The sequence below is a fragment of the Apus apus genome, chromosome 3, assembly GCF_020740795.1.
Source record: "Apus apus isolate bApuApu2 chromosome 3, bApuApu2.pri.cur, whole genome shotgun sequence".
Taxonomy (NCBI): domain Eukaryota; kingdom Metazoa; phylum Chordata; class Aves; order Apodiformes; family Apodidae; genus Apus; species Apus apus.
Genome location: NC_067284.1, coordinates 99,444,301 through 99,457,110, shown reverse-complemented (window position 1 = coordinate 99,457,110; position 12,810 = coordinate 99,444,301). Strand labels below are relative to the sequence as shown.

At 41.0% G+C, this 12,810-nt stretch overlaps 1 protein-coding gene across 6 annotated transcripts in view; it reads right to left on the bottom strand.

Moving 5' to 3' along the window:
- The window catches only part of LOC127383389 (sorting nexin-9-like), a 625,662-nt gene that overhangs the window by 382,861 nt on the left and 229,991 nt on the right, over window positions 1-12,810 (bottom strand). For 5 of the 6 annotated variants that reach the window (XM_051616250.1, XM_051616254.1, XM_051616253.1 and 2 more), the window contains one exon: window positions 11,160-11,403. The exons of the other annotated variant lie outside the window; for it this stretch is intronic. In XM_051616250.1, coding sequence (XP_051472210.1) covers window positions 11,160-11,403 — 244 coding nt within the window. The remainder of the gene's footprint in view (window positions 1-11,159; window positions 11,404-12,810) is intronic. 6 annotated transcript variants of the gene reach the window in all.

The following is a 12,810-nucleotide window of genomic DNA, read 5'->3' as shown; positions in this document are numbered from 1 at the left end:
CCACAGAGCAATGTGAACACAGATGCTCTGAAGGCCAGCAACATGAGGACCCTTTTGGATATAGCAGCTGTGGCTTCATGGAGCCACTCTGGGGGGAACACACAGAGTCTAGCATGCTTGAACCAAGCCTTCTGGCTCTGCTCAGCACCATGCTGCACCTAGTGACCCCTTGCTAGCAACAGCAGTGCTGGTAACCCACTGCTGCCAGCTCACCACACCGATTTCCACCTCTCTGACCCAGGAGCATGGGACCAAGCCCTCAGGCCTTAGGACACTTTTTAGTGGCTGGCTGTGTGCATTGCTGAAAACAAGATCACAAGCAGCTGGTTTGTTCCACTGCAGCAAAGCATCTGTAAACATACAGACTATCAATTTAAACCACACTTACCAATGCTCCACATTACAAAAAGCTATCAAAATTGCTGCTTGGTCTGGCCCTGATTTTCCGTATTACCTCTTAAAACAAATGTATTGTGCTCCAAAGATGTAAGATTCTCTAACATACAAAAGTGTCACTCACAACTCATGTAAAATCAACAAAAATTTAAAAAAACCACTTATCTTCTCATGAAAGTACATAATTCTCAGTCTACTAATCCATAAAAGTTACATTCCATCTTCTTTTTCATATCTGTGTTATATTTACCATGTCAAGGACTGTGAGCAAGTTCCAGAGATGTCTCTATAACTTAAGTGCTAAATTGCTCTCAAATCTGCATTAAAAAATGAAACACTGAGCCACGGTGGTCTGTGCTGGCTTTCTCTGCACACATGCAATAGCATAAACATCTTAATTTCATGATCAGAAGGTATTTGTTTGACATGATATAATATTTAATTCAAAGCAAGGTTGACACTGACAGGATGAGGTAGTTATTCATATTTTGTTTCATCCTCATTATTCAGTGTGTAGTCCAAAGGTTTTACTCATAGAATGCTGTCCAAATGTCATCCTCACTTCAGAATAATTCATTATATTATGGACTGTTTTAAAAAAAGAATTAAGTAGCTGAAACTGGAGTCTGCCAAATTAGACATCCAAGTTTTATTCCCAGATTGTGTAACCTGAGTAAGGTATGAAGACTTTCAACAAATACTCAGGAGTATATAAAGTGAAATAATTGTTCATACTGCCTAAAATTACAATGGACAAAGGGCAGGGAAGGAAATGCATTGCCCCCTAAGGCCAAAGCTCACTTTGCTTGGGAGAGGAAGGGAGAGTAGCAGCAACCACTCCAAGAGGGTCTGTTCATCCACACCCCATCCAGAAGTCACTTCTGTGTTTGGACCAAAGTAAAGCACCACAGCAATTTTTTTTTTCCAGAGATTTTGGCAATACACCCAAAGCAAGCTGTCAATGGCAATTTTCAAAAGGCTGTCATTCACCCAAATAATGAATGGATTTCTGGTAGGCCACAGCAAGTACCCTGTCTGCCCCAGAACTCTCCCTCTCCAACAAATTTAAAAATCCTGCAAAGCTGGAAGGCACTAGAGCTCCTCAAAATTAAGCACGTATCATTTATTTATTTATATAAGTGAAGGCATGCATCAGTCTAAATCTAGGGATCACTGCTTCTCTATCCTCAATAACACCTACCCCAGGCCTGTAATTTCACTTTACAGTTATGAGAAGTTTCATTTCAGGGGATCAAATTCTTTCTACTTCTACCTCTGCCTAACTCCGTGTTCATTTAATGCATTATTTCCATTAAGCTCAGGAGAGTTCCCAGCCCAGGGTATTTCTGCTGGAGGCTGATCCAGAATGGTGCAGCCCAGGATAGCAACCAGTTAAATCTTTTCTAATCCCTGCATTCAGAAATGGTGGCTCACAGTGGCTGGCACGCAGGAACTGAATAGAGCAGGCAAGCTCGTATTTCTCTCACCAGGCCAAATTAATAAAAACAAAACCTGATTTCTCCTTCTCATTCTCCTATTCTTCCTGCTCCCCAATATTTTTCCTCTTTCAAACTATTTTTTTTTTCTTTTTGTTTGAGAAGCTTAATGTTTGGCTGCCTTCTGAAGAAACGGGCACAGTGACAGATGAAAGGCCATATTCATCGCCTAATTCAGAATAGGGAAAAACCAACTGCTGTGCATTTAAGATTCTAACAACCTTGCAATTTTGTATAGCCGTTTTCCCCAACCCGTTCTTTTGAAGAAATCTGCTTTTATTCCGTTAATAACTAACCACAGTTGCAGCAGCATGGATCCGATTAGCAGTTCTTACGCTACAAAGGAGTGGGGGGAGGGCTGCGAACAGGGTTGCCAATTTGTCCACCTGGGTCCCCAGGAGAAAGATTAGATGAGGCGCTTGCTCCTTTCTTCCCCACTTGCTCGCTGCTCTGCACTAGACAGACCTCTTCAAAGCTCAGCCACTGACTTAATTTATTTTTTCCTTCTTTCTAAAGTCTCTTGTAACCACCCCTCCACATGTTTTGCGCTCTCTGTCACCGTGTCCCTCCAAAGTGACAGCGTGAATTGGGATGAGAGGGGTTGGGAGAGGCTGTGGCCCCAGCTTGCCCAGCGCTTTCTCTCACACCTCTATGGGGCCTCTGAATCACTTTTAGATTCCGTAAATTACATTTTCTGAAATTTGTGCAACTGTTGGAAACAAGTGGCTATGTTCTTTAGGGAATGATCCAAACCCTCTAATCATACCATATTTTCTTACTCTGTCCTTTTAAGCCTTTCACAAAAATGACAGTGTTGCTTGCATTCAGACTGAAGTAGAAGACTGCGGAGGGTTGCACAGATTTAGTAATTTGTAATTACATGGGACATGACATTACATGTTTGTTAATGCAAAAAGCATATACTTTGACTAGAAAAAAAACCAGTCTCAATTCCTTTACAAAATGTCAATTAACCAGAATATAAAATGGTAGCTGATGCCAACTGCCAAATATCTAAAAGCCCCTAACAAAGGACAGGGTAATATTTCTTCCATATACTTGGCTCATTTCTTACTTCCAGAAATGAAACCTACCCTGCCACACACCTGAAACTTAAACCTTCAGAATTCCATTTAGGGAGTTAATACAAGCTTCAAAAGGAAAAAAAAAAATTGCTATCGATGCTCATTCTCTAGACAGCATTTATAACTATGAGAAGAGCTTTTCTCTAATCTATTCCACATTGCTCCTACTGTTTTTAAGAGCTTGAGAAGCACAACAAATGTAGCAGATATACACTCCCAGTATTTGTCAACTAATAAAACCTTAACTCCTAATTTTAACATTGCCAAATTCTAACAAAATCATGTATCAACTTTCATTTATAACACCTGCAGTATGAAAACATGCCAGATACTGAAGAAAGGGTGAATGTTAACTGAAATTGCTATTTCTTAACCATATTTCTTTTCCCTTGATACAATTGCTCAGAATAAATATTCACTATCCAGCAGCACTAAGGCAAAAGACCAGCAGGGATGGAGTTTCACTCCTCCCTGCTCTGCCCGACTCTCTCAAGTTCAGGCAAGCAGGTGGAAACTGGAGCAGTGCTGCTATGTGGTAAGGAACTGTTTTGCTAGCCTTGCCTGCAACTTCTCATACTAGTCCACTGCCTGTGATTAACGGGTGTTTCAGCAGCAAAATGTATGTGCTCTCATTGATACTATCCTCAAAAGGAACAAACTCTTAGATAATATAGTTTTTCTTATTACATATTACACAGTCTTGGTCTCAACGGTTCTCAGGGATGGGGGAGTAAAGGGCAAGTTGAATGCATAAAGAATAAAAGCACCTTGAGGCAAACCTGCTTCCAAAAACCATTTGGTGGGTCTGATCTTCCTGAAGACAAGATCTATCATGCCACATTTCATCTCACCCAACAACGATAAGCTCCAAAGACCAGTGCATAAACAGAGCAATTCTTCATGTATTTTTAATCAACTGAGAACTTTCATCCAGCAAGCTCCCTCCACAAGGTCACACACACCACACACAGCCACATGCTTCTCGTGCAGTTGGAAAACGCCAACTTCTATGTCAGCTTCTGTTTGGAAGGGGGAGTATCAACGTTAGCAACCCCTGGTTATATCATTTATAAACATGCAGATGTGGATTATTAAAGATTAATGCATTTTGGGATTGGTGTCGGCATTCCGTTTGTCTCATGCCGAAACCAATTCTGTTCTTCATTAGTCAACGACAACCCACATCACCCTGTTGTGGAAGAGAAATCAAAGGTGTAAGCGTGAATTGAGAGTAAGTGATGAAACTGATTACTAAGAAACTTAACGGCTGTAATCAATCAACACATCACAATAATTTGAGTCCACTGTTATCTGGAGATGGGGAACAAACAGAAAAGCTTGCCACTGGATTGAGTTGTTATTTTGTGTTTGTTTTCTACAAACCCACTTGGCAATTTGACTTCCCTATCTATGAGTGATGCTGTCAAAGGGCTGCTAGAATCTTTCAAGCCACAGCTCAACATGCTTGAATTCTGTCCCTAAGAAGGAGAGAGAATATCTTACTTTTCATTAATTTTTAAAATAATTATTATCTGGAGGTAGTAAAAATGTTCTTCTGTTGAGGTTAAATGTCTATTTTCTAGCTGGCCCAGAATTAATTCAAGGCATATATGCAACTGTTCAGGTTCCTTCTTCTAACAAGGGACATACCACGTATCTGTCTAGTCAAGTCTGACACAAACTATGAAGCATGAAGGCTGCTTTAAATATCTCTAATGGCAGTGACACACAGTCCACTGAAAAACTGAAAACTGCAACAGCCTATCCCTTCACAGAAACCAAACCACTTATGACATTTCTGCTCTATTTTATCTAGGTATAACAACCATCTGTCAACAACAACAAAAACATAATGATGGAAATGTGAGAGACTTTTCCCATTTGCTCATCAATCACTGCTTAGTATTGCAAAGAATGAGGGAGTGAAAGACAACCTTTTAATTTATGATAATATGCAAATTAATGCCCTATTTGCCAACACAAAGGAAAGAGAATCTATATTTGTGTAGCCAAATGACAGAGTAGAAAATCCAAACATTCAAAGCCAAATATACACTGTATTAAATTTATTGACAAAAACATAAGGTCAGGTTGGACCTGAGCGACCTGATCTAGTTGAAGATGTCCCTGTTCATTGCAGTGGGGTTGGACTGGATGACCTTAAAAGGTCCCTTCCAACCTAGACCACTCCATCATTCTATGAATCTGTAAGTGGGTTATCAAAGAAAAGTCAGAAAGAATTAAATAGGTTAATGATTAAATATAAACAATAATTGTCCAACAATGGCCTTAAAATATACATCTAAAACTAACAACAAACATACCTTTCAAATCTTGGTGGCTGTGGTTAAGTGTATTTGAATTTTATTATGTGAAGCAGAGCATATGCATCATTATGCAAAGATTTTAATTGGATTTCAATAGCCATCATACTCTAGGTGGATTTGTACCAGCACGGGGTTACCAATGACTCACAGAGCTACAAGAAGCGGCCTGCCGTATGCCTGCTGCCACGGCATGCACAGCAGGTGTCCTGCTGCACTGGCTGTTCAGCAATCGCTGGGATGGCAAAAACCGGCCTGGCAAGGCTCAACAAAGAGGACAAACCAGGTATGGGGCAGAGCTGAGCTGTGGGGATGTGAGTGTTACCAATCCAGCCCTCTGCAGGAGGCTTACATGAAGCCTTTGTAGGGTGCTGGATGACCCTCAGTGCTGTGCTCCTCAGACTCTGCAGGATGTTCAGTCCATGGGGCAGAAATACTCATCACTGGCTTACACAGCAACTAAACACGAAAACTGAAATGTGCAACTGTGAAATACAAACATGAATAAACCAGATATTAAGCAACCAAAACCACCTAAAACTAAAAATCCGAACACTGTCCCTAAAAATAACCACCCAGGACTTGCTGATATCAGTGACTTACTGTTTATTCTATCTGATGCTTAACTTAGCACTGATGAAAACCAGCAACTTGATGGTGCTGGAATATGAAACAGTCTGTTGTCAGGAAAACCGAACAGGAGGAACTCGAACAGCGTGTCCCTGTCTGATTTCATCTTCTGCACCTGTTCTGGGAAGACCACCTCTGCAGAGAAGGACACCTTCCTGATCTCTGTGGTGAGACTGCAAGTTTGATAGCAGTTCTGATAATGCCTTTTGTAGCATAAATTTTCCTTAAGACACTAGACTGAGACTATTTAGTTATTTCACAAAGCCTTGAGACAACAGATTATTCATCAGTTGTGGCCTGGGCTGAATTCTAAAAGGTATCACAGGTTAGATGCTCCATATGCTAGGAGCAATGCCTCGAGCTACAGTGTCTTGCAATTTGATTATTTTGCCTTGTGTAAAAAGGCAGAAAAACTCTAAATGTTGTTCAGACCCTTCAAAAGAAAGGGTTTTTAAGTACTGCTATTTGAAAAATTCACATACTTCATTTGTAAGCATTCTAGATTTGCAAAACTGCTGAATACATGTTTTGTGCACTAGCAGTGATTGAGAACATAGCTACGTCAATGGCATTCTGTGTTTTGTTTTTTTCCTGGTCTGGATGCCAAAGAACAGCATGCATCTTCCTTGCAACAAGCTGTTGCAAGATTTCTGCCTCCGGAGAAGCCAAGGGGGAAATATTGATAGATGTGTTAAAATAATCTTTCTAGACAGGGGGATCATATCCATGTTACAAGGATACTACCCCCTTTCTTGTTTTGCAATTATTTTAGGGTATCTCTAAAACCTCAACAAAAAATATAGTATTAAAAACTCACTTTCACATGGTAGTCTCTCCCGCAATGTTTGAAAAGAGTCCATGCCATATACCATACAAGTTAGTGCTGGTCAATGGAGTAAGTATGTGGAATAGTTCAATCCCAAGCAAAAGATTTTTCCATATTCTTGTTTAAAACAAGACCTGATTGCCTTTGTGATTCTGCACCACTTCTGGAAGTAGTTCAACTCTTAGGCTTCTCCTTTGGTAAAGCGGGAAAGAAAGCATCACTCCTATTCAGACTTTTGCATTAAAATGTCCTTGTGGACTATCATAGACTATTGCCCTTTTTTTTCTTCTCTCAGCACTCTAGTCTATTCACACACTTACTAACATGCACATCAATGTCAGATTTCTGGTTACAGTTCTCTCTGGGCATCCCATTCCCTTCTTGCTCCTTTTCTAACTGAAGTGCTAGCTGTAATTCTGACAGGTTCTGGATTTCAAGCTAGCCAGCTGATCAATACAGGAGGGGAAGACCTCCAGGTTTGCAGAGAGTAGAACTGATCACTGAATGAAACACATCTATTGACTCACATAATTAACAGAATTAAAAATTTAGGATCATTTTAATCATAGGAGCGTGCTGACCACTAGCTAGCATAAATTAAGATAACTGGCAGTAACAGTCCTAAGCAAGAGTATTCACACATGGATTTCTTCCTGAAAATTTTAACTCCAGCTGCATCCAACCTCTTTGGTGAAAGAAGGCATCAGTACAATTATAAAAGAAACAACAATGCAGGTGAAGCTTAACAGATTGAAATTTGGCTTTTTTGTTCAGAAAGTAAATGTAACATACTAAAAGTGCAAGTCAAAGTACTGATCTATGTGGAAAAAACACATCTTTTCAGTATTTTTAAAGATAGTGTTTGCTAATCACTATTAGTATAGCATACCCTTCTCTTCTATACAGATAAAAATTGCTGCAGAGCATTAAAAAAGGACAATGTTTTAACTCATACAGAATCTACTTGTCCATCATGGGTTAAGGGATTCCTGGCCTATCAGCAATCTTCCACAGTACTCTTAATATTAAAAATTTCTGCTGCTTACACCGCAAGGGAGAAAGAGCTGACAAAAGCCTTTGGCCAGTGAGATCAAAATTGGGGATGGGGGGAGAAAGGGGAGTTTAGCTTATTTACATTTTTGCTTTGTTAGTAAGCTGGAATGGTTGGAGGAAGAGGGGAAAAAAAAAAAAGACAGAAAAGTGAAATTAACAGCCACTAAATCTTCTGGCAACAGCAGTGCATTTTGATGATGTGCTGCGTCAGCTTCCACTAATGGTTCAGGGTTGAATCCAGGCACAGTTCAAGACCCAAAGCAGCACAGGGCATCACATCTCATTCTTTGGAAGAACTTGCACTCTAATTACGAGAATGGCTACAAAATAAAGATATGAGGATTTTTGGCAAAGCAGAATAATGATATACTTAACAAGAAATCAGATGCCATTTTGAATCCCTAAAAATCATAAAAGATTAGGATTTCAGTCCTGTAATGAAAGGGGATCTGAAGGAGAAGTGTTACCATTTTCAAAGAAAAAGATCTTTCTGAACAAAACCCGTGGAAGTTAGGTTTTTTTTTGCTCTTAGGGGTTAATCTCCATGGTCTATTCCAGTAATGTGAATGGAAACAAAGGCTGTATATCTGTGTGCCACTTACCAGACAAAATATCCGTCCAGTATTTCAGAGAGGACAGGAAGGAAATGCCCACTGAGCTAGGGACGTGCCAATGTCAGTGCTGCCTGTGCCAGTCCATTCCCGTGAAACCCACAGTGTGTGGCAGAAAATGATCAGGGCAGCAGGCTTGCCATGGGGTGGGGAGACAGCTTAAACAGGCAGTAGAAGAGAATCAGCCATTTGGAAGGTTTAATAGGGGGCTGTTTGTTAGTCTGCCCTTTTGATGTTAAATTAGTCTTCAATTTTGTTGCAAGGAAGGAGGCACTGGGAAAAGGATCCTTCTCTTCCAGTAAACCCTGGGAAAGCAACACCTTTATTTTAACGGCCTTCCCACCAAGAACCCCCTGCAACATTTTGGCTTTCCCTAGCCACAGCTATCAGCAACACAACAGCTGCTCATTTTACAATGACTTGCTGGAGAGAGGATGATTGAAAGAGCCAATCTATGTCACATGGAGAAGCTGTGGCACAACATCGCAGGAGGTAATAGGAGAGGAATGAGGTCAGAACAAACAAGGGTAGGGTGAGAACGGAGAGGAAAACAGCAGCGAACAAAATTACTAAAGGCAAGGCGCTGTACTACATAATCCATGTTTGAAAACAGCCACAATCTGAAAGCTGCAAATAGCCACGGAAATGCAAACAAGCTCTGTATTACTTTTTCATAGGATATCGTGAATATGGCTGATGAAAAAAGCTACCCAAGAGCTAGTAACAAAACACAATGGTGGCAATACGCTTAGGTGAAAGCACAGTCTAATTCACATGGCTTGCAAGCCCCAGCACCCAGCGGCGTCCCACTAGTTGCAGGGTTTTAAATAGCAGCCTTGCTCGTGTCATTTTGCAGCTTGAGAAACACAGCAGCAGCAGCAGGAGCAGCAGCCATGCTACCACAGCCACCCGGCCCCCCTCTGGAGAGAGCTGCTTCAGCTCACTCCTGGGACTTCACCTTTAGCAAAAGAGCTGCAGAGACCAGGAGCTCCCCCACGCTGGGGAAAGAGCAGCAGCCAATTTTGATTTAGCGCCATTCATAAAAATCCCTCCTGAGGAAGAGTTGCTTTTGTCTTACCGCAGCAGAGCAGAAAACCACCGTGCAAAATGGGGGCACTGTTGGTATGAGGAGGCAATACTTTTCACTAGGCCAGTCACAAAAGTGAGATTTTGGGCTCAGCTGAAGAAGTGAAGTGACTCTGATTCTGACCTTTGGGCCCACAGCCCTTCTATTTTTAACCCACAGGAATCAGTTGGTTTCATAAATGTTATTACTTCCCCCTACACACTGTCCTGTTCCCTTCCTTATTTATCATGGCTACAATGAAGCTACTTTCAATGTTACAATGTTCTCTCCCTATTCAGTAATCAGGCTACTAAAATGCCAAGCCATTTTTTGCCTTAATCTGACTGTGGGAAAATGTTAACTTTCCAGCAAGGTGGACTATCAGGATTCACTCAACAACACGGATGGGCCTCTGCACCACATACTGGGAAATCCACTGCAAATACAAAGCTACCACACTGCACATAATGCAAATACTCTGCTCCTGTTGCTGCTCCTGCTATTACTGCCCCACCAGAGCATGTGCTGCCAGTCACAGTGGCTGGATAGGGAAGAAATACCTGCAGGGCACTCATGCAGCATCAGGGCTCAGGCCACATTTAATCTGCAACATTCCTGCATGCACTGACCTTATCCCCCTTTGCTTATCTAGTTTAACCTCTGTATACAAACAGGCACATACATTTTACACAGACACTTCTGTATTGAATACTGAAACACATGCTACTCACTGAATTTTAACATGCATTTAGTTTACAGAACATCTAATGAAAAGGCATCGCTGCTTTTGTTTCTTCTAACTGAGCTCCATGTTGATTTTTTCATGGTTTTGTCAGCAACTGATCTTACCCCTAGGGTAATGTCAGCACTCTCCTACTCTTAGAAATTCCTCTAGTATTCAAAATGTCAAAAAATAATAAAAAGCTTGAGTATCAGAAAGAGAATAAACTCATCTGCTGCTGCCCGATCCCCTGCAAGGAGCATACCAGATGGGTGGGGACAAGGTAAGAACTAGAATGAATACATGCCTTTCTTTTCTTTTGGGTGTCCAAAGACATTTCTGCAAGTTTCCAAATGTACGTGAATAATTACGTGTGGCACAAGAGAGCAAGTGGCAAGCATGCTACTGGCATTTCCATTGTTATTGGTGGGGCTGGATTCCTAGTAACTTGTTGACCTTTGCAAATATTAAGAAATATCTCATATAATATTCTGTATTCATGTCCAAAATTACATTATCACAACACAGGGCTGGAAAATCTCTGCCTCATCCTGTCAGCCTGACACCACCATACAAGTCCAAGAGCCAAACCCAAGAAAAATACAGAGTAAAACGAAAAAAGGGACCCTGTAAATAACAGAAATACATGACAGCCAGATGACACATGAACCAAATATGAAAGTTATGATCAAGTATTTGCATTGGTCAATGATAAAAACATTTATCAAATACCTATGTGGAGTCAAGTTCAGAATTTTGAACACTCTGAGGGCTTGGCAGCTGGAGTTTAAAGGGAATTAACCCCTGCTTTAGGTAGGCTTTTTTTTTTTGCAGAAAAATGCCCTGAAAATGCAGGATTCTCAGAAAATAAATGTATTTGGAATAAAAGGATATTTATTTATTTAATAAACCTTTCTACTGGTTTATTTTTGTTTGTTGTAAGAACCTTACCTGGAATACTCGCTGGAGAAATCGGACCAGATCTTGACTGGTTGCTTCCAACGGGAGAGCCGACAGGGGAGGGTGAGGGGCCCCCAGGGATGCCAGAGAGATGTGGAGAAGCATGAGGGGAGAACGGAGACTGTGCAGGGTTGCTCTGCTCCCCTTGGCTGCTCGTAGAGCCTGATGCACTAACAGCTGAGCTCAGGGTTGCTTCGGTTCCAGTCGGCAAATCGTCAATGGATCCAGATAAATCCTGGGGAAAAAGGAAAAAAGAACATCAATGGCTGTATGAACTCAGGCCACAGGACTCAAGAACTGGCATGTTGATGAGGTCCATTTATTTACTTCTTGCAGCAGATAGGCAAGAGGTTGTCTTCAACATTGGTTCTTGTAGTTAAATGATGGCAGAAAATGAGGACAGTATGCACAATTCTCCACTTAATCTATCATTCTTTCCAGTAAAAGAACCAGCAAGGGCAAGAAATGAATTGGAACCAAATTCACTCAACATTGAATTTAACCTTTTCCATCTGGATTAAGCTTTCAAAATTAATCCCACAAATTCTGCCTGAGCATACTAAAACTAATGAAAATGATACATCAGTTTCACTTTCACATATTATTTCATTTTGGAGTTTGCTACCATTACAATCACAGCTTATATACTTCACTCCTTAAACCATCACCAAAACAGGAAAAAAATGGTCTAAAATACACAGCCCCTCTAAAACTCACATGCAGCTCCTTCACCTTGCAGAAGAGACACAAGAAGAGGGCCTGCCCTCAGCAGCAGAACAGGACCCACTGGCCACCTCGGAGCAAGGAAGGTTACTTCTCTATTTGCATCCAAAACCAGCGTACAACTCACAGTTTCTCTTAATTTAATTTGAATAGACAGCTAAACAGTTGCTGTTTCAGCTCATAACTGCTGCATTTTCCATCAGAAATTTCATCCACAGGTCAAAGCACATCCGAATACTAACTACGAATTGCTGGGCATATTCCCTGAAGCTGTAACATGGGAGTTATACTCGCCTTATTATTACTAGGAGCAATTTGTTCTTAAATCATTGTAAAATCAGACATGAAAGATCAAGAACACCATGACAAAGCAAGTGCGTGCCCCTTAACTGTCAGGAAAAGCATCATAGTATCATAGGAAAATGTCATTCAAACTGAAAAGGGCAAAGGCAGCTCTGCTTCCATGACTATTGGTGAGACAAGTTACGGAGCAGGTTACTATTTCTGTAAGTGAATTAAGATGTAAAGAAGAGGCAGAGAGCTACCTCACAGATAAACCAGGTCATTAAATGGAATTTGGGGCTTCCAATAACTGGGATGACAGTATGTTACTTTGGCTGATACTGACTTCACTTGCCTGGCTCATGCAAGTGGTTGCACTGCAGAAAACAGAACATGTCTGAGCAGCACCAAAAAATCTGGGTTCTCCCTGTGCAGAGAGCTCAGGAAGAAAAGTCTTATTGTTGCCTAATTTTCTTAAGAAAGTTATTTTTAGAAGTTTCAAAACTTGCGTGAAATGCAAAGTAGTGTATGTATTTAGAGCAACAGTGCGGCCTGATGGGAGGCTGGCAGCCCGTGTCCCCTAACAGACGGACATAGCCAGATTTCCAAGACACAGAAAGAGTAGGATTAACAGTTT